The sequence below is a fragment of the Amblyomma americanum genome, chromosome 11 (assembly GCF_052857255.1).
Source record: "Amblyomma americanum isolate KBUSLIRL-KWMA chromosome 11, ASM5285725v1, whole genome shotgun sequence".
In the NCBI taxonomy this organism is placed as follows: domain Eukaryota; kingdom Metazoa; phylum Arthropoda; class Arachnida; order Ixodida; family Ixodidae; genus Amblyomma; species Amblyomma americanum.
In genome coordinates, this window is record NC_135507.1 from 99,336,585 (window position 1) to 99,359,248 (window position 22,664).

Below are 22,664 nucleotides of genomic sequence, written 5' to 3' on the forward strand. Positions count from 1 at the left end.
CAGGGGTGGCCCGAAGCACGGAACGCAAAGGGGGGTGTATGCGGGCTACAACCTCAGCGTTCGAGTTCTAAGCCGCAATATGTGATAATCACACAGTCCGTCCAGTAAAGGTAGGGTGTTTGCAGCAAAATTTTTTGCTATGGTCAGGTAGCTTGAAAACCAGATTAGCTGAATATTTTTTTATGTTCCTAGTGACTTTGAATTAACGAGATTTTACTTTATGTGCCGTCCACTTAAGTAGCAACACAGAGATTTAATAGAAGCCATGTGAGCCTCTGTGTGACCTTAATCTAATGTGTATCGAGAAGCAGGTGTATTGAACGTTACAAGTAGGAGGTGCATATCTGAGGCTTGCGCTCACACAACTGCTGTTGGCATCAATGTTGGTGCTTCCCCAGGGACTACAAGACCGTAAATGTTGACTGCTTTCTCAGTTTGATCCATGCTTGGAACGTTGCTGTTTCATGTAGATATCATGTGTGATTGCTATGGATATAGTACTGACTGCTGAATGAAAAATTTGCAATGGTTGCATTTTTTGCAGGGTTGTTATGCAGATTTTTAAATGAAAATGATTTTTTATGATGATGAAAATGATTAAATGATGAAAATGATTAAATGATTTTTTTTAATATCTTTTCCATTCCTCCAAGCAAATTGCAGAAATAGTGTTCCCACTTTTTTTTTACTCAAGTCCGCCATAGTCCTGTTGCATTCCTTTTATGGGAGAAGAAAAAAGGCTTTAAAGAATTGCAGTCAGCGGTTTCAGTTGCTGTTAACTTTCGCTGCAGAAACCTCCGTAATGGTAAACTAATAGAATGCTCACTAAACGTTGCCGTCGAGTGGCTAAAAGGGCAGCTCAGGCCCTCTGACATCTCATAAAAGAATGATGGCAAGCATTGCACACCTGTCAAAATTTGAAAACTTTTTTCAGCTGGCTTCATGAGGGAAAGGAACGTCCAGACTGTGTTTACTTTCTGTTGCATAACTATGGAAAGGAAAGAAGTGTTTGTGCGTTAAAATTCCCTTATCTTTGTGCAGTTTACTGCAAAAACTGAAGCTTCTGTCAGTGGGTAGAGCTTGGACTTTTTCTTCATATTCAACAAGCAGCAGCCACACTGGATCAGCAGTCGCATAATGTGGTAGTCTAAGGCTGCCTATCTGCGCAAGTAAACAACTGCGGGAGATGGGCTGGCATTATTTTCCCCCCTGTTTCTGTCATGGCATTTTTATTGCTTCTGCATTAACAAAGCCACCAGTCCAACTCTACTAGCTGCCTCATGACTTAACATACGCATTGGTGCTGAGTATCATTGTGAGGAGTACCGACTTAGCCTTGCTTGTTGCACTATGGGGCTGGGAGGCCTTTCATTTGATTCTGGTGGTTCTGAGTTGCAGCTTGTGATGATGAGAATGATGACAAGATGTGCATTGATTGCAGCCTGCTCATTTTGTTCGTGTCTGCTATGAAAGGCTATGGACACCTGATTTTGCATGTTTAGTTCTCTCAAATAAAGCGTTAGAATGACTGATAAATAATTTATAATTGAATTTCTTCTCTCGTGTGGTTTCGGTTTCATCAACCAAATGATGGCTGTGACGTATACCCCTAGGTCACGTGAGGCATGAAGAAACCTGCAATACCGTAAAAGCTCGTTAATTCAACAATGCGGATTACTCAAACTGTCGGCTCGGTCCCAGCTGACGCCTATGTAAGCTATAGCATTGGACGCTGCAGGTCTCGTGCCAGTTAATTTGAACAGGCTCCCAAACAGAGGCCGCGTCCAAGTGTGACAGGCGTGCAAATGTATAGTTGAAATAGCACTACTCAGAACCTGAATTCTATGCTGCAGTGTTGCTCACGCACCTTTGACGTGCGCGCTACAGCAGGCGTGACGATGAGTGAATGCTCCCCCCTTTCCCCTCTGACAAAAGTCTGACCTTTTCAAGCCAGCTTCAGCCAGCCATCCTAACTCTGCAGAGCACTGATTTGGGTGCTGTTTGGCAGATCGCTGGTGTTTTCTTCCTTTCCCTCCTCTTTTTTTTTCTCGCCCCTTCAGCGCCGTTTCCTTTGTTTGCCTCTGCGTAGTTCCATTCTTCTAGTGCACCGAAACTGTACCCGCTTCCCATTCCATTCGCTATTTATGCGGTGAAGCCTTCTTGCTTGTGGAGGTGCCGTGGGTGTGACATAGTAGTGGTGGAGTTCCACCGTATCACACCCTCAGGGATGCGGCGGCCCTTGCAGTTTTGGAGCAGTTCTGCTTTGATGCTGCTGACGTTATGGTAATATGAAAAACGGTTGTTGCCGTGGTGCTGTCATGTCGAAATATTTAAATGTGCCAAAAAACACACTCAAAGAGAAGACAATGGCCCAGAGCGCCAATTCATTCGGGCGCTGTGGTCTGTCGTCTTCTCTTGTGTGTATGTTTTTTGGTGCCCTCAATTATTTAAAATGAATAGCTAACAACTTGCCCAACCAGAACTTCTCTCGTGTCAAAATCAGGCAACTTTTATCCAGTCTTTCACCAAAAAAAAATAGCCATGATACACGCACTTTTTGACAGTTCCTTTAGGGGGTCATTCTATAGTCTGAACTTAGGATCATTCAAACATTTTTTTCAATGCCTTGAAGTTCAAATTAGCGAGCTCTTGCTGTATAAATACTGACACTTTCACTGTGACACTTAAACCACCCTGCCTCAGCAGCTGGAATAACAACAAACATGTGTCAGCAACTATATATGTATTGTCATTTTTTTTCATGCCTCATGTGACCAAAAGACTAACTAGTACACTTCACAGCCATCATTTGGTTGATGAAACTGAAACCGAAACGGCGTGAAGAAGTTGAATTATAAATTATCTAGCAGTCATGGGCAAATATCACAAGGTGATGCATGTATATGTCTAATTCATCACTTGAAAGAAGAAAACATGCTATCAGAAATTTGCTGCCTGTAGTCCTTGAACTTTGCATGTGTCTGTTTTTTCTCACAAGCTGTACCAAGTAAGCGGTTGCCAGCAGCTGTTTTCTTTTGTCCAGCAACATTTCTTTTCACATTTTTGTTCCATGAGAGTTGTGCTGAACGTTTGCTTTGTTGTAGCGTTTGTTGTCTGGTGCCAGGTTTCTGTTATGTGCGCCTCTGTGGGGGGAATTATGATTAGAGCAAAGACAGTTGTGCCGGCAAAATGAGTGATCCCTGTGTGATCCCCATGCATCGCTGTCAGCGTTACTTACTGCAGAGCCTTTCTAAAAAAATTTTTTTTGGCCACAACTCTCTGTACTTGATGGTGCAGAAAAATGTTTTGCGTTTTTTTCTTGTGTTTGCGGCCATTTGTTTATAGAAGGTTGTCCACAGTCATGGTTGCTTTAAGTCATACATGGGGTCCTCAGAAATACAGTCAAACCTCATTGATACATTCCCATTTTGTAGGCTGTAAACTGAGAGTATTAAAGATGCCCCACATATTTAGGCTGTTTTTGTTCTGGTTAACACATTCCAGAAGGATAACTTGACCTCCTGCTAAGCACATCTGCAATCATACTAAATTCTGATTGTGTGATGCGATTAGTGGGATGTACACTAAGACATGAGAAGACGTGGAACTCGCGACATGAGCTGAAGTGAAGGAGCAGCAGTTGGCTTCTTTAGTGGCTTCCCCACATTGCGCAGGTGCTAAGGCGGCCTTGCGAAGTGAATCGAATCGAGCATGAGGTCTGTTTTTTGTATGCGAATTATGGGACATTGTGATGGCTGAACGCCCAGAAAAATCACCAGAGTCGCAATATTAATATTTTAATCTTCACCAAAAATGCTTGTTTTGAGCTGATGTCGAAATGCAGCGGCAATTTTCGGCAGCTAAAATGAGGTGGCAGCTTGATTAGGCGCTACTCTTCCTAGTGTTTGGGCATCTAATTTGAAAATAGTTCCTTTATACTCATGAAACGGATCCAAAATGTAGAATCTCAGTGATACAAATATCATGAGGAGAAATTCTGTACGCCAGTTCTGTATGCGGGCAGAGCTTCACTGCAAACTTAAGTTGCATCTGGTTATAGTAGGTTGTCACCTTCTAGAGTGGTAGTTGGTTTGGGGCAGCTTTTCTTTGTTTCTAGTCAAAGAGGACATAGTAGTTAAGACGGTCATTTGGTCTCTGTTCATGCGTAATTAAGAGTAGAAATATTCTCCGGCCCGACTTCATGTTTTTGTTTCCTGTCAAATCAGCGTGCCTGCTGGCAACTTCCAAACTCAAAGATGCGTTTTGCTGTTGCCTTGTCAGGTGCGCATCACCTAAGCCTAAGCACATAGTAGTATGCTGAATGCAAAAGTCTTCTCTATAGATAGTTTTCACGTGACGTCACGGGTGCTATCTTTGGATGCGGTAGTCTAGGGTCCTTTGACCCTATGCCATGGAGAGTGGCTTCTCAGCTTTAGTGACCTTACACCCTTTCTGCGGCTTGCCCCATCCACTACCATCCACCCCTCGGCGAATGGTAGGAAAACAGCCAAGCTTTTGCTGCTCTTTCCAGATCCTGAGATGGTTGCTGCTAGGACGTCTGTGCAAACTGTGTATTCAAAACCGCCATTCTTTGTGAAGTGTGGGTTATGTATTGAAACTGTGCTGGCATTGTTCAGTAGCCATTTTTGTGCAGATGTTGACGGAGGTTGACTGTTTGAGGTGTTCCTTTTGCGGTCGTTGTTTTTGAGCTCAAATGAACTCATTTTGTAATTTTTTTCAGTTGGCTTCAGGCCAGTTTTGCATGCTTGACTAATGGCAGAACCAACAAATGTTATTGAAGGTGAACATGCTAAGGTGGCTCCTTTGACAGCAGATGTACTCATGTCTAGGAAATGATGAATGATCAACTGTTTGTTCTTGTTTTAAGAACGGCCATACTCTGGGCAAAATATAACTTGGTGGGAACTGACTCAATGAAGTGATGTGAAAGATGGTTCATTGTATCTGTTCTCATAACTGTAGCTCTCGGGGCACAAAGAACATGAGGTGCTGTGCTCAACACCTTATCGCAGGACATCTTGCTGTAGATATTCTCAGCTGACGCACATTTCAGGCTACACAACTGACTGGAATGTGTCCAAGGGTGACAGTTGGTGGATATTTTTTTTTTATTGCTGTTACTGCTGTTCTTAAATCGCCCTTTGTTAAGGTCATGTGACATCGTGTGAAACCCTATGGTTGTCAGGCAAGGCATCTAAGGATGCTCTCATTCCTTGGTGACTGCACCTGAAGCTTTTCTTTCTTCAAGTGCTGCATAAGTGATGTCACCGAGTGTTGTGTTGTTTTCCTTGTGTAGAATAAAATTACCAGCTGTTGCCTAAAACCACTCGACAGTGTTGGTTGGACACCCGGATGTTTATGTAAAGAAAAAAAAGTGTGCTCTGTGCATGTCCTCATTTAGAAGAAGGTTTGTTGTGCCGCTGCTGCTGATGGTTGCTCACTGTTGATTTGAGTTTGAGCTTCAAGATTTCAGCCACCAGGTGGTATGCTGGTGGTTACTAGACCATGCAGTTTTCATTGGGTATTAGAGCTGGTGTGGTGACCTCATGCAGTATCGTGAGGTTGCAAGTATTGGTGTTTCATTAAGTATCTTCCATGGTCAAATCACAAGGTCCATGTGATCAAGTATTCATTGAGTACATGTGTGTTCACAGTGAGAGCATGAAGTGAAGTTTGCAGGCATTACAAACTTTGTTTCCAATTTGTTTTTGGATTGCATAGTGTTTGGATTTGTGAGCTCATGTAGTGTAGTTATAAATTCACAGATTATGAAACAGTCGTTGTGTCTGGGAATCCCTTTTTTTTTCTCCTTTCTTACATTTCTATACATCCAAGCGTTAGCGTTTTTTTTTTTAGTGGAGGAGACGATGCTGGAGTGATATGAAGCATTTTCAAATATAAATGGATGGTTAAAGAACTCCAGGTGGTCTTAAGTTATCCGGAGCCCCCCACTGCGATGCCCCTCATAGTCTGCGTTGCTTTGGGACGTTAAACTCCATAAAAACCAAAGTGGATTTGCTTGTCTTTGTTTCTGTGAGGACTTTTTCAAGTCTGGTAAAATACAAAGACTGTGGGCTTTTCAGAGTTGTTGACTTTATGTTCGGTGGTTTGGGTTCCAGTCTCTGAATGCACCACAGAATCGTAATCACGGCCTGTCCCTGCTGTTGTGTTTGATGTGACCATGTTGTGGTGACAGTGCATCGCCCTTTCCCCCCATCTTACCCAATGGAACTGGGAACTAACACAGGCTTTTTTTTTTCTCTCTCTCTTATTCTCCCCTTTTTTCTCTCCCCAAAATTTTGTGCTGCGTGCAGGCTCTGGAAGTGGCGGAAGTTTCCTTTCTAAGCTCGAAAACAGTAAGCCATTTACTAACCTCTACACCTAATTGTTGTTTTTGTTTTGCACCTGTCGTCCCAAGTGCGCCTGATCACCGGTTGCTCTCATCTATGGAAGGAAATTGCCTCGCATGCTAAGTGCTTGCACACTAGGATGCATGCTTGCCACACGCTTTATCTGCATTTGTGTGAGTGGGTGTGTGTGTGTGACTTTGTTTTTGTGTCGGTTCACATAGTCTTCAAATACTATATATTGCCAACTGTAAATTAGCGTTTTTTTTTTTTTTTCTGTTTCGAAAACTGACCTTCAGAATGAAACCCCCCTCCCCCGGCTTGGTGAGAATTTACTTTCTGTTTTTAGTGTTCGCTTTTCTTAGCTCGTTCCTCAGTTTTGCGCATCCACAGTGCAGGCCTTGGCAGTGTGCCATAATGCTGTCTGCCGATACACCGAAAACATCACGTGTTTATCTCTTGAGGTTGCATGCTCAGGAGCACCAGCAGCGGTAGCTTGCTTGGTGCGCTGCTGCCGTGCTGCACCAGTGTATGCTTAGAAAGCCACTGAGTGCGCACAAGCATTGGGAAGGAGCGTAGCAATTTAAACCAAAACGCTATAAACCATCCTCTGCGGCAAGTTTGAGATCGGTAATGATAATGCCTAATCCTTCTCACACCGCAGCTGACGCTTAAACATTTGCATTCATAGCTGTAACTGTTGTGCGAGCTTTTTTATTCTGTGTCGACCTATACACGGTGTCAAACTTATTTTTTTGCCTTGAGGGGGTCGCAAGCTGGGAGGTCGACTTATAAGCGGCAGTATACGATAACTGAACTGGAACATAGTGGCACTGTGGCATGTGCCAGCCACCTTGACCAGTTGAACTAGAACACTGAAGGTAAGAATAGTAGGGATGACAGCGAGAATAAGTCCTCGTCATCGCAGTCCCTATTTCAGTGCTCAGTATGACAGGGTGTGGACATAAAACTGCAGACATGAAAACAGGCAGCTGTGAATGTGGCAATGCATGTCAAATGCTTTTATGGCCATTGGTACCATCATCACCCAATAACAAGTACTGGATATGTCGGCCTTAGCTGCACAGTAAAATGGACCAGTTGAGGCTTGACAAGCCGGAGCAGTGCCTCTAAAAAAGCTATAGGGAGATTGGGTGGGTGTCCGAACTTGTTTATTTTGTTTTTCATAACTATGCTCTTTTGTGGATTTATGCACAGAACAGACTCTTGTGTCAAAACAGCTTCAAGAATGTGTTTATCCTTCCACAAGTCTGTTGGAGGACAGAGGACGCTTGACCAACCCATGTACTCGGTTTGAGAAATCACGGTCGTCAAAATACTGCATACACCTAGGTGCGTTGCGCATGCAGTCTTAGTCTTGTTCAGCTTGCTATGAAAATCCAGGGATAGTTGGTGTGAGCATTTATTGATCGTAACAATAGGAGAATCATTGCATGATGATGCTGTAGAGAAGCTGAAAAAAAAAAAAGAAATAGACTGGAGAATACACTTATGTGCGCTATATTTATATGTGTTGCTCAGCATGTAGAATGGCGTAATACTCTTCTAGACACACTTTGTGCTTGCAGTCTCAACAGTAGAGTACCAAGAGCTAAGAATCTGTCGCTTTGAAATTGTACTGATGTCCATGGCTGCTTGCATTCAGGCGCCTCTCCAGCAATCCAGTACTGACGCATTGGCGTAACGCAGAATTTCTAATGTATCAGTAGGGCCCTTCATTTTCAGGTTTTTTCTTCGTTTTTTTTTTCTTTGTAATTTGGGGGCAATATTTTCAAGCTGAAAGCTGGGTCTAAATTGAGTTATTCTGAAAAATGTTTTGCAGTTCGAGTTTTTTCAGGTCATTTTTTGCATTCCAGGGCAGTTTACTATAACGAATAGTTTTCCTGCTAGATGTACGATGCCCAATTTTACACTCCTTTCGTAAACAACCTGAATATTGCAGGTGCCACTAAAACATTGTTCACAAAGTAAGATTTTTTTTTGTAAGCTATTACAAATATATTTCTTCGCAGACATTAGCAATCTCCTATGGAGCACTGCAGCATCTGAGCTTTACTGGCCGGCCTTTATTTGTACAGTACAAAAAAACATTCAGCATGACAACAATGTTAAGGGGAGACGCAGGTCTTGAAATGAACATTTTTATTATTAAAGATATCTTAATGAAAATAGGTACATATATGTTTGTTTCTTCTTCCTGGTTTCAAAAATATAATTAGCTTCAGTATATCTGAATTAGTTCTCACATTAAGGAAAATAACTGAAGACTTATCATTTAAATTCTAACGCGTCATTCAAACACTTTCTTTCTGCATTTTTTGATTTCGTTTAAAATGCTACTGTAGCCAGAGACCTGCCATCTGGGCTTATGCTTATTATATTGTTGAAGTACATCGTCATACAAAAATGTTAAATTTTGTCCAAGCACTATAATTATAAAGTATAGCTAAGTGAAGTACAGTATAGGTGACATTATGTTCACAACATTTGGAATATTTGACTCAGCCAAACAAAAACAGCATAGCTCCGTAGATTAGTTCTTTCTGAATTCAACGGTATAAGATTAATTCAAACTGTGCCATAAAAACCTAATAAAAGCATTCGTAAGGCTAATCATGTTCATGAAAAACACGAAGCTGAGAAAATCGCATTTGAAGTGCGCACTCCGGCCCTCAAAAAACAGTGAAATGCACGCGTTTCAAAATATATTTCGCACTAGTGAGTAATACCAGGTAGCGGGGAGAGGCCCAGCTTTCAAACAAAACCAAGATTGCTCGGGACGCGTTCGTGGTAAGCTGCAGGCACTAAGTCCTGCCATATTTCGCTCCAAAATCGCTATTTCCAGGCCTCATAGGCGCAAAATATATAGATGTTTTTGTAGTTAGAGGTCGAATTTAGACCTTGAATCTTTTTAGGCAGGAACTTTAGAGTGTATTAATCACGAATATGCATTTTCTGCAAAATCACAATTTTCGCATTTTTTGATCATTTCAAGACCTGCATCTCCTCTTAAACATTCAAGGTGCTTAGATCAGGATGCAATTAGTGTGGGCAGTGCTTAATACAATGACTCTGATAAGACGTCTGGTCAGTAGCCACATTTTGGCCTCTCGCTTCTAAATTGCCTTTTTTGAAATTATCCTCAAATTCATCTGTCTCATGAAAATGAGTGTTCAGGGAGGTTTAAGATCCCCACTTGAGCAAAGACACCTATCTGGGTAAGCAGAGATATCCACCGATTCTTCTTGCGGTGTCTTCAGCTTTGTAAATTGGAAAACGAGCATAGTCTAGAAGGCTCTTCTTCGAGGAGAAATCGGGATTAATCTCAATTGGGACAAGAAATCAGGACAAACTCAGGTTGGCCTGTATTGATTGATCACTTCTTATAATAGGGGTGCGCAAACAGGATTGCAGAAGGGTTGACACAGCACAACAAGCGCCAACTTTCAGTTAAAATTTTATTTTTGACAGCGCGTGCTTTTATGAGTTACTTATCTAGACACAAAATCAGAAGGCAATGAAGATAAGCAAAAACGAAACAGAAGCGAAAACCAGCTTGGCAAGCACCTGACTGATGTCACATTTCCCTGTCTTTCTATGTCGATAGAAACTCCTTTTCTTGTTTGGTCAGTGCTACCAAAGGGGCACTTACATAACCACCGTTCTCTGTGATCAAAGCCATTGAAAACATTTCCCACCTAGTTTTTTGATCTTAGAAGAACCGATGTTCTGTTAAACTTGGGTTTGCACTTATGGCTGAATCAATGCGCTGCTAGGTTGCCAGATGCGGTGACTTGCGAGGTGTTATTATGCTTTCGCAACCTCTCGTTCATGCACTTTCCTGTCTGACCCCACATGAGAGGGGTAATCTATACACAACACCTTTGATGCAGGCCACAAACTTATTCTGGTGCTTAACACCGTAAGACCATTCTTTGGCCTGACCTCCTTTTTCTTGACTGCTTCGCCACACTGTAATGACAGGGAAGCTGCTTTCATGGTCAAGAAAAGGCCGTACAGTGACATACAGGCATTGCCGCTAGCAGCAGCCATTTTTGCACCTAACTGCAATGATGTCAGTAAGTTTCCTTCTTTTTTTTATATATATGCAAATCTTTGAAGCCATCCGCATCCGCTTGGCAACTGTGGAGTGGGCCTTATCAGAGCCGCAAATATGTGGGGGCAATCAGTTGGATTGACGGAGAGGAAGTGCTGTAGCAGTCTTCTTTCACTCACCAGTCTGTTCCATTTCTGATTCTGTACTTGTTCTGATTATATATATGTTCATGTTCCGTTACTATTCGTATCTTTTCTTTTGTTATTTTTCCGAGTCATTCTTAGCCTCCCTCCTCCCCCACTAGTGGAGAAGGGAATTTTCCTCTCTCCACTTGCCAACCATGGCAGGTGGCAGATTCGCACACAGTGACACCACCACCACCACCGCCACCCGACAGTTTTCACCTGCATGGCTCTCCTAATTCATTAAAGGACGATAGACACCTGATTGATGCATTAGAATACATGGATCACCGCATGGTATTCACCTGCAACCACTTAATACTTGGTAGTTGAATTTCTCCTCTGATGTTTCGGTTTCATCAACCGAACGATGGCTGTGACTTGTAGTTGCCCTTTAGGTCCCGTGAGGCACCCAGGAAACTGTAGTCTAAACGCTGATACATGGTTTTGATTCACTGCAACACTTAAAACCAGCCTGTTTCAACAGCTGGAAGGACAACGTACTATGTATCAGCAGTTATGTTGCCTTTCTTTTTTTGGTACCTCGTGTGACCTGAAGTCCAACTACACATTGCAGCCATTGTTTGTTTGATGAAACCAAAACTGAAACAGTGTCAGGAAGAAATTCAGTTATATATTATTTAGTGGTTGTAGGCAATTATTATGGGGAAGGGATCCGTGTATGTCAGTGTCTAAAGTGTAATTTGAAACAAGAAAACACGCAAGCAAAAATTTGCTGTCTGTAGTCCTTTGAAAGGCAAAAAGTCAGATTTCGATAACAGAAACTGAATGGAGCTACCCTCGTGTCCGTTTAACCACATAGTGAGCAGGGAGATGAAAGGGTCGGAAAGCTTGGGGAGAGACATATTATGAATAGGAAAGTTGGTCGAGATGCGTGGAAAGGGCCGCGTGCATTATACGAAGGTACGAAGGTCATGAAGGGGCTATTAGCAGTAGGAACGGAGCCGAACTCCTTTATGTGCTGGCTTTTTCCGCTGGCATCTGCATTGTGGTGTGAATGTACTTTGTGAGACAGTTGTGCTCCTGCATGCTGCATGCTTTGCCTGATTTGGCTGCTGGAGGGCTTTGTGGTGCGAATTGAGTCATTCCGCAAATGCATCTCTTGTGGAACAGCACCTGTGACTCGACATTGGCCCTGCACGGTTGTGGAAAAACTGCTTGGTGGTTATCTGCACTGCTTACCTGGTGAGCTTTTTTGCTCCCGCAAAATAGCGTCAGTTACGCCTTGCAGCAACAGCTTTTCTAGTGCTGAGCTTGCAGTCCGTTCTTGGTCGACTAAATTGGCCTCCCCTTACTGCTAACAGCATCCTACTCGGTTTTCAGTAAATTTATTAGCTGAATGTTTATGTAGTGGTTGTGGCTCTTGTCAGCACAAGTGTTCAATGCATTTGACTTCTAGTTTGCTAAATTGTGTGAGGTCTAAATAACTGTCCATGCCTTCATTGTGCCTACCAGTGTAAATGACAGTGAAATGTGCTAACGGGGACCAGTAGAAATTGTTTCATATGAAAATAGCTCTGGTGTAGCCTAAGATCTAAGCACATCTGCATAATCGCATGCATGAAACTGATGCAGCTGATTACAAAATAGACCTTTCTCCACGTTCTTGGCATTTTTGCACAGTACTTTATTGTACAGGCTTACTAGAGCTGACAAGTAGCTTCCGGAATTGTGGCTTCAGAAATAATTTGCTTTTTTCTAGCATACTAGGGCAAGGCTAGGTAAGACGGTATTATAAAAGGAAGCTCGCTCCCAAACATAAGTACTTGTAATGTCAGTAATCCAACATAACAAAAGGGGGTTTCAAACTTAACTTCAGGGCTGATTGCATCTTGTCAGCATACTAGGGCAAGTTGAACATTGTGTAAAGTTGTTGGCATAAATTTTACCTCCCATTGCTGCCGGGACTTTGTTGTTAGAATTCAGCTCTGGATTGATTAGGACAGAACTGAGGTTTATCCATTCTTTTATTCTATTGAAGTATTGTCATGACTTCGCAAGTGTTAACAGAGCGTTTTTTCTAAGAACTATTTTCTCTGTTCTTCTTTGAAATCAGCAGCATGCATCACCCTAGTAGTGAAGGATGAAAGTTTGACCCACTAGTTGCCAGTGCGGACTGCGTTAATAGAATGTATGGACTCTTTGGCCACTACAGAAATGCGTGTGTAGGGAAGTGAAGTTTTTCTTCATGACGAAAGCTTGTGGAGCATACTTTCGGAGGAGGACACACGTTGCAATCTGAGACCAAGGTTACTCTTAGTAGCAGAATTACTGACCAAGGATTAGCGAGTATGAGCAGCAAACTTGTTTTGTTGAAGTTATCGATTGCACGGCTAAGAAATCTGGCATTTTGTCTTTGCGAGAGCATGTTGCTGATGGCAGCAAACCTATGGTTAAACGCTTAATGCTTCGTTTCTTGAGGAGCCATGACGGATAAGCTTGAAGTTCATTCATGGTGATGAAATTGGCTTTGTTCTCAGGCGCATCAAAGGAGCGAGCCCTTATTACCAAATATTTTACAGGGGGAGGACTTATGTGCTTTGCAATCGTAGCAGGGGGTGGCAGAAAGTTAGGTGGGTGGATGAGATTAAGAAGTTACTGCAGATAAGGTGGCCACAGCTGGCTCAGGACAGGGTTGATTGCAGAGATGTGGGAGAGGGTTTGCCCTACAGTGGGCGTAGTAGGGCTGGTAATGATGATGGTGGCGATGTAGGAAAACAGTGAAGTGGCTTAGCTGACTTTTGGATGCACTCTGTGAGCAGTGGCATTCAGTTTTGAGTTCTTGCTGTCTGCTGATCAAGAGCAGGCAGTATTTGGCTTGACACCACTATTTACATAGTACTACTGAGGGACCATAAGGGTACCACTATTCACTAGCATATGGCACTTCCATTTGGTATAATCATGTTTGCTGTATGACTCGCAGTTTGAAACACCGCGTAGATAAGAAATCTGCATGTCTTGTACATGTGCAGGAAATTTCTATGCAGCTTCAGAAACTGTCAGTCGTTCAGGCCTGTATTACATGTAGCATTGCTATTCAGTTGTTCATCTATGGCTGCTGGGCGTAGCCTGGAAGTCTACAGCAGAGCTATTTTGATAAAAAACAATTTTTAATGGTGGCAAGTTGTCATTGGCACAACTTTAGACCTGAAGTTTGTAGTAAGCAATTTGGTTTTGAGCATTAAATTATATGTATGTTGTTTACGAGGACAGGCTGTCTCGTCGTGCCTTGTTGAAAATACTCCTCTGCCAAATGGCTGCTATGTAGCAGGGATTTCAGGTTATCAGCATCTTTGGTTTAACTCCCTTCCCTATCTTTCACTAAGAGCCGTTTTAAAATCTGGTTATAATTTGTGCCATCGAGCCTCCTCAGCAAATTCTTTCCTGCTACTTGGACTTGCCTGAACTCTCTTATTTTGAACCGTGCTACCTTTCGTCATAAAATTAACTGCATTGGCTATCTGGGTCAAGAACCCTCGGAGCAGTGTGGAGCATCTGTCTTGCGGCAGTTGTCAGTCGTTGTCGGGGGGGCTGTGATGGCAACTGCAGGACGACCAGCGCAAAGTGGTCGAGATGATGTCAGCCTACCCCGGTGACCAGTGTGTGGTGCAGACCCTGCAGGAGGCATCGCCTATGCCACTGGCGGCGGCTGCGGCCACCACGCCGGCCACCACACCCACCGTGGTGACGGCCACCGCCTCGGTTGGAGGCTCGGCCCAGCACTCACCGTCTGGTGGCAGCGGCCAGCACCAGAACATTCGAGACATGGACATTATTCACGTATGTCTTGCCTCTGTCGCTGGCACTGTGCTGTGCCTTGAGTTGCACCATGAAGTAGTAATGCACCTGTTGTAATCATGATCAGCACACGCACATCCTTAAAACGACTGCGGCAACCGAGTCCAGGTATTCTGTAAGGGTGTGACTTGGCTGTTATAGACTATGCCCTGGTTTGTCTCGGCCAAGGTTGAAGCTGTGATGGTTTTTTTTTGACAATACCAGTTGTTGGGCGAGTTGGTGCTGACGATGATCCATAACAGCGCGACAGACGGGACAAAGAAGAGGAGACACAACACACAGCGCTGACTCACAACTAAAACGTTCATTGGCTGCCAGCCAGTATAAATACTGGCCTGGTGGCCGGGAAAAGAATACAAGCACGCTTGACTTGCGTGATATCAAACATCGCCAGTTCATCAGGCACGTGTCAACATACAAGAGTCATCAGTACAAAATATCACCCCTACAGCAGGCACGAGTTTTCATTCACAATCAAGGTAGCGGGTTTCCTTGTCCGACAAGGCTACAGAGGGAGTGCTGATACACTGATCTGAAGTCCTAGCTATCAGGTGGGCTTCCATTATTTCCCTAGTTAGCGAGTCGCGGTTCTTACCTAATACAGAGCATTCCTTGTAAATGGGAAAACAAGTTTTTGAGTCGTCGTTGTCTTCCTCGTCATCGTCATCTTCGTTGTCTTTGCAGTTTCTGCAATGTTTTGCTACGTGGCCTGTGATAGCGACACGAGAGACATTATATTGGTGCTTATATATATTGCAGTGGAGCCAAAGAGATCGAGACCTGAACTTCTGGCCATGGTTAGGCAAGTGGCTAAGCAGGCCGACAAAACTGAGGTGGACCGATGCATATCGGAAGGTGTAGACGTGCTAACAAGGTACAGGTCGTCGGGGAAGAAGCTACCTCTACAGAGGACCATTAGCTGGCTGAAAGATAACTCACTCTCTCTCCTACTTGCTGACAAGGACGGAGGTTTTGTCGTTCTGGACAGGGATGTGTATGTGTCAAAAGCATCAGAAGCTGTTCTTGCTGTGTTTGAAAAGCGCAATGATGTGTCAATTGCCAAGGTCAAGAGCAGGGCAAAAAAACTCGTCAATAATTTGAAATTAAATGCGCTGTCAAGTAAGATCAACAGCAGCTCTAAATCCTTGTTGGAAGTGTTCTTCACAGCGAAAACCCATAAGCCTGAATGGCCGTTCCGCGTAATAGTCTCCGAAATTGGAACATGGCAGCAGCATGTAGCGAAATTCCTGCAGCAGAAACTGAATGTTTTGTCGATTGATGATCCTTTTAGAATAAATCGCTCGGACGATATGATTGAATTCTTGAAATGCAACTACAATAAGAAGCTCTGTGGTTTTTCAGTTGATGTAAAGGATCTTTATTACACCTTGCCTCAAGCAGAAATTCTGTCATCTGTAAGTGACCTCATTGACCAACATGGTGCTATAGCGTTTCAAAATGAGTGCGGAATTTCCACTGGCGGCTTCCTCGAATTGCTTTCACTCTATCTTGTCTCGACGTTTGCCGAATGGGAAGGCGAGGTTTTTATTCAAAAAGAGGGAATTTGTATTGGTTCGTGTTTAGCACCCTTTCTCAGCGATGTGTTTCTAGCTGCACGCGACAGAATGTTGAAAGAGTGTTTTGACAGGTCCAGTGTTTGTCGTATTTTTAGATTTGTGGACGACTACTTTGTGTTTTTAGACTGTGACAACCTCGATTTCGAGCAGCAATTGCATGACGTGTTATCGGTATTCTCAGAATGCCTTAATCCATTGATTTTAACACACGAAGTACCATCGAATGATTTTATTAGGTTTTTAGATCTTTCGCTTCATTTCACTCCATCTCATGTTTGTTGGGCTTTTGAGCCCCGTGGTGCAAAGCCAATCTTGCCTTTTTCATCAGCTCATTCAAAGCTGGTGAAGAGAGCGATCGCTTTTTCTGTGCTTTACAACGCTGTAATGAAATCTTGTGCGCACAGGTTGGAGCGCAGCTTCTGCAACCAACTTAACCGCCTGTCAAAGGCTGGCTACCATGCAGACGTTTTGGGTTCTGTTGCGGGAAAACTGAAGGTAAAGGTCGGACTGGATAAGATAGGTGAAGCGAGACAGGAGGAAAAGAAAAGAAAGATTGCCGTAGTACCGTATCTGCACCAAGTCTCGCATAACTTGAAAAGAATTGGGAAACATGCTGGTGTCGAAGTTGTCTTCTCGGCGCCTAAGCGACTGTCTAGCCTGGTGAAAAAAGTAAATTCAGTTTTCCCCTTTACAAGGAATGCTCTGTATTAGGTAAGAACCGCGACTCGCTAACTAGGGAAATAATGGAAGCCCACCTGATAGCTAGGACTTCAGATCAGTGTATCAGCACTCCCTCTGTAGCCTTGTCGGACAAGGAAACCCGCTACCTTGATTGTGAATGAAAACTCGTGCCTGCTGTAGGGGTGATATTTTGCACTGATGACTCTTGTATGTTGACACGTGCCTGATGAACTGGCGATGTTTGATATCACGCAAGTCAAGCGTGCTTGTATTCTTTTCCCGGCCACCAGGCCAGTATTTATACTGGCTGGCAGCCAATAAACGTTTTAGTTGTGAGTCAGCGCTGTGTGTTGTGTCTCCTCTTCTTTGTCCCGTCTGTCGCGCTGTTATGGATCATGGTTTTTTTGCTGGTGACCCCACTGTACAACTCCTGCACTTCTTAATATAATCCATTGGTCACACGACTGGTTATGGCACTAACATGTCGAGGCCTTAAGAAGGAAGCCAGGTGATCGTAGACTGCCTTTCTTTTTTTCTTCTTGCTCCAGCTAACCTGATAGCATGCCTTCATGTGTGAGAACATAGGTGATGTCATCTATTGCAGGTGCTTCGGAGTAGTAGGCCTGGTCTGCTATGCCGCGAAGTGTGGTTTGCTAATAAAGTGGAACATCTGTGTCAGGGATCACCGACGATCTTGAGGTCCAAGTGACCACTTACAGTGGCTTCTATCACGTGGTGATTCAGTGCTTGTAGCTCTACGGACCATGTGGCTGATGAGGTTGCTTTCTGTGTTGGATGCTTGGAAGCAGCCTGGTTTGATCCGTAGGTTGTATGAGTAACAGTGTTGGCAGCGGCACTTTGTTGGATTATTAGAGCTCATAGCAGTTAGGGCTTCTCAAGCTCAACCTCAAATGACTATGTTGCCTTAGACGCAGCTGTCGATCTGGGGTGTTCAAAAATCATTCAGAAGGCACCAACTCTAGGCAAGTGCGGAGGGAGCTGCTTAAAAGAGGCGAGAAGGAAAAGGAGTGTTACAGCTGACGATCTTACTTGTGAACTGTGCCAACTGGAGCAGTGAACAACACTTGTCATTTGTGGCTGCTATTAATCTGTTGTCTACTTCGTAGCTTTTTCATTGCCTTTTAATGCGTTCGCATTAAAACATCCAGTATTGTAAAAAGTGTCTGGCATTGGTGTTGTTGGCGTGTGAAGCCTCAGTTGGCAGATTGCAGGGTGGAGAGAGGGAAATCCCCTTCCATTTTCATTTCGCATCTCATGCAATCACGTGCAGGTGCAATGTTTTTTATGCTTTGTTTATTAGATGGTACACCTAGTTGTTCATGAATGCTTCTTTGGCTTCTTTTGTTTGGGATGCCAAGAAATTATAAACTGATATGAACGCACGGTGGCGAGCTGAACACTCACTTTCTGGGTCTGTTGATTTTTGTTTTGTTTTGTTTTGTTTGTTTGTGCCGTAGAACACCGAAACACTTGATGAATGCACGCTGATTTCCTATTTTACGTTTCTTCAGCCTTGGTGGCATTGCTTCAACAAACTGGTTGCGCGTCACCGGCGAAGATCCTAGCGCAACAAATTAAATGCAGAGCAATACGACTACCCTGGTGCGTGCAGGTGCAGTGGCTCATTGACAACTATGAGACGGCGGAGGGGGTATCGCTGCCGCGGAGCACGCTGTACAACCACTACCTGCGGCACTGCGGGGAACACAAGCTGGAACCCGTCAATGCCGCTTCCTTCGGAAAGCTCATCCGCTCCGTCTTCCTCGGACTGCGCACGCGGCGACTTGGCACCCGGTGAGAATGAAGAAAATGCCTGCCTACCCCCCCCCCCCCCCCCCCCCCCCCCTTTCCTGTGGCAGCCTCTGCTTTGCTTATCCCTCCTCAGTTTCAAGTTGAGTGGTTGTGTTGTGGTTTTGGGCATCTAGTAACGTCAGTGGCAAATTTTGTGCTGCTCTTTCCCAGAAAGTGTTGCAGTTAGGAATTTTTGCATTCGTAAAACATCTTTGTGGAGAATTTACATGTGTGTTTTTAGTGAGTGTATTCTGGTTATCTTCTCAAATAAATTCAAGAACATACTTAAATTTTTGTGGGAGTAAAATTGTCATCTATCTTAATGTAATTGGTCAGAAAGAAGGCAGCCAAGGAAGGTATGCATCCTAGCTTTATGCGCAGCTGCGATCAAAAGGTTATGAAACACGAGGGAAAAATTTAATTTCAGCGGCATCTTCGTGCGCAGCCTATACCAAAAGCGTAACAAAAAAAGAAATCCAATTATAAGTTGTTTAGCAGGCACAGGGGGATTACAGGTGGTGACCTCTGTACACTAATGTCTTGCGCAGAACTCCTGAAGAGAAAGCGCGCATCCGAAGAATTGGTGTTTGTACTCCTTATAAGGTCGGTGGGTGGGATGCCCTTGTTTGGCTTGGCCTGTCTCCTCATAGTGGCTGTTGTGCTGATTTGTTGTTGTGCAGGGGAAACTCCAAGTACCACTACTATGGCATCCGGGTGAAGCCCAACTCACCGCTCAACCAGATCTCGGAGGAAGTGACCACCACTGCGCTCCGGCAGCAGTCGTCCACACAAGCCAAGAGGTACACACACCAGTTCACCTAAAGGGGGATGCAGGTTTCGGAGACGAAATTTTTTATTTTTCGGTGTAAAGCAATGAAATTGGGTGCACTGATTGCAAGGTGCACTGAACGAATGAATACCAATATTCACCCTTGTATCTTCAGGAGTTTTGACATTATATATGTTTATGTGCTTCATTGCTATTCAAAACTTGCAGAAACACTGGCATGACAACGTAGTGTGATAGGAGCCTAAACTCACTCTTGACTTTTAGGCAAACAAATGGTTTGTGCAGGGACATCATGCAAGTATTTTTATCAGCCCGAGTTCTTTTCTACACAGAAAAATATATCCATGCTTGCTTACTCCACCCATTACCGTCATGTCAAATTAGTGACAGAGTGAAAAAATGAAAAATAATTCAGAAATATATATGAACATCTCTGCATAAAAAATTTTTGAAGGAATACAGTGCAACAAACCACATGAAAATCCATGACGCGATCGTCATGCCATAGACAAGCGTCAGGCCATGACGTCAAAGAGATGCGGCGGCGCTGGCGTCAGCAGTGACTTTCGTTGTGTAGGCAAAAAACGGGACCTTTCACATTGGGTGCACCATGCTTGCATGTTTTTGGGCAAAATTCACGGCGTGCCGACAAATTGTGGTGCGGTTGGATGAGCCGCAATGCAGAAGAAAGGAGCGGCATAAGTTTCAACGAATTTATTGCAGTCAGAGAGGCGCGAAAGCGACAGGCAGGGGCCGAGGAGCAAGACAAGTTCGGCGACGGATCGGCTTCGCGGCTGATTATTACCACCGAGCTCCTGGGTTATTACGCCAAGCTCGTTATTATATTGCGGTTATTATATTGGATTTCTGCATTCAAATCTATTAAGTTGGTTTGTGTCCCTGACTTCGCATCGTTGCTGTTCAGTCGCGTGGTGAACTGTGCAAAAATCAAGTAACGCCTGCAACTCGTTCTCATATTGTCGTGCTCTGAGCATAAGTTTAGGCGCGATATTCCATGTGCTTGGGATCATAAGTTTTCAGATGCTTATCATCTGTACAACGTCCCGAGCATCACTTCGCACTAAAAAAAAAAAAGACAAAAAGCTGCCGCTAGCCACCTTCAGCGTTCACGCCATGCCGCGCTTGAAGCACCGGACTCGGGTAGCAGTACGCACGATGGTTATTTCTCTGTTTTCATTTTCTCAAATTTCAACAAGTGTGTCGTTTCAACACCGGTCCAGCAACGCTAGGATCTCTACAAAGTCTCGCAGTGTTATTTCCCAAATTATTTGAATTTTCACATTGTAGGTCGATCATAACCTGGCGAACACAGCAAATTCCACGCCAAAAGCCACTCCGATCAAGCAGAATGCGCACACATGAATAAATTCTAAAATAAGCAAAATTTTATAGCTTAGAGTGAGCATAAATTTTGTTTGGAGCTCGAGTGAGACGTCTATGCATGCGCTTGTGGAGCTCTTGGATCGCATTTGCCTTATTCAAAGCAGCTATAGTGCTCATTAATTTCCAAATTCTTCGGAATGAAGCGGCTCGGTGAAAATAGGGAGCACATTACAAGGTTTGTCGTGTGAGAAAGCTGATTTGTGTCATGCATCACGTCGTCCTATCTTACACTAGCAATCGGATATGCTTTATCGGCCCATAAGGTGAGAACTGTGGATGATTAGTTCCTCCCCATACCTAGCGCTTTCACCCGCCATAGCATTGCGCTTTTACTTGTCGCCAACTAGGAGCGGAGAAGCACCTGATTCAGTGCTCCTTCCTTCTGGTGAACATGCTGAAAAGGTGCAGAACTACCGTATAAACGCGTGTAAGGGCCGCACCCGTGTAAGGGCCGCACCCCGTATTCCCAAAGGAAATATTTAAAAAAAAAAAAATCCGTGTAAGGGCCACACCCAAACTTTCCAGGAAACACGCAAGAATAGCCTTCGAAATACATGCGCACAGGAGCTTCGAGGTGCCGCCCATGGATGGCGCCCGAGGCCGCGGGTCATCATCATCATCTTTTCTTCTGCCGCGAGCTTCTGCTACTGTACTTCCGCTATCCGTTTCGGCATCGGTATCACCAGGTCTAACTTTGTTCTGTTCTGGCTGTCAAAGCATGCGTTTTTTGGTGGTTGTGTTAGCATGGTCGCTCAGCATAGTTGTTGCTCTCGTGCGCTGTCGTTCTTCACTTTTTCCATGAATTGCCTCCGAGCATTGTCACTGTTGCACGATGGGCAAGCACCGCAACAGCTACACGGCGGGCTTTAAACTGAAAGTAGTGGAGTTCGCTCTCGAACACGGCAAGCGTGCCGCGGGCAGAAAATTTGACGTGGACGAGAAGTGTGTCCGACGGTGGTGCGGACAAAGGGATGCGTTGAAGAATACCAGCTCCAAAAAGCGCGCTTTCCGAGGCAAGCCATGCAAATTTCCTGAGCTAGAAGAAGAGCTGCTATGTTATTCAATGGAAGTGCGGAACAACGGCTACGCATTGACAACGGACATGCTGCGCAGGAGGGCACAAGCCTTGGCGCGTGCTAAAAGCATACCGCACGAGGACTTCAAGGCTAGTGCCGGCTGGGTACGAAGATTTCTGAAGAGAAGGGCCTATCATTTCGGCGAAGGACCACGCTGTGCCAGCGGCAGCCCCCCGACTACACCGACAAGGTGCTCAACTTTCAGAAGTATGTCATCGGTCTGCGTCGTGAGCACAACTATATATTTTCGCAGATAGTGAACGCCGACCAGACCCCCGTGTGGTTCGACTGTCCCGAGAGTTGCACAGTTGAACTGAAAGGAAAGAAGAGTGTTTTCGTGCGGACAACTGGCGCGGAGCACCAACGGTGTACCATTATGCTGTGCGTCACCGCGGATGGGCGGAAGCTGCCCCCCTATGTCATCCTGAAAAGAAAAACGATTCCTAAAGGCGTTTTCCCCAAGGGAATTGTAGTTCGCGCCAAAGAAAAGGGCTGGATGGACGATGAGCTTGTGCTCGACTGGGTAAAAAGCGTTTGGGAGAAGCGCCCAGGCGCCATGCTGGCCCGACGATCGCTCCTCGTTTTGGACAGCTTCCGCGGTCACTTGACGGGTAGGGTTAAGGAACGCCTGCTCAGTATCCGCACAGACATGGCCGTGATACCGGGCGGCCTGACCGGCATGCTGCAACCCCTGGATGTAAGCGTCAATCAGCCTTTTAAGGTTGAATTTCGAAGGCAGTATTCGGAATGGATGGCCAATGGCAATCACGACGAGACGCCAACAGGGCGGCTTAAGAGGGCACCGCTCGCGACTGTGCTTGGATGGATTTTGTCCGCGTGGAATTCCGTGTCGACCGACATTGTAACCCGGAGT

General features: G+C 44.5%; 1 protein-coding gene across 6 annotated transcripts in view; it reads left to right on the forward strand.

Annotated features, from left to right (window-relative positions):
* The window catches only part of LOC144110480 (DNA-binding protein RFX2-like), a 97,876-nt gene that overhangs the window by 48,247 nt on the left and 26,965 nt on the right, over positions 1-22,664 (forward strand). For 3 of the 6 annotated variants that reach the window (XM_077643394.1, XM_077643396.1, XM_077643397.1), the window contains 4 exons: positions 6,336-6,377; positions 14,202-14,432; positions 18,342-18,523; positions 19,201-19,320. In XM_077643394.1, the coding sequence (XP_077499520.1) occupies positions 6,336-6,377; positions 14,202-14,432; positions 18,342-18,523; positions 19,201-19,320 (575 nt within the window). The remainder of the gene's footprint in view (positions 1-6,335; positions 6,378-14,201; positions 14,433-18,341; positions 18,524-19,200; positions 19,321-22,664) is intronic. The other 3 variants (XM_077643398.1, XM_077643399.1, XM_077643395.1) reach the window with 2 other exon arrangements.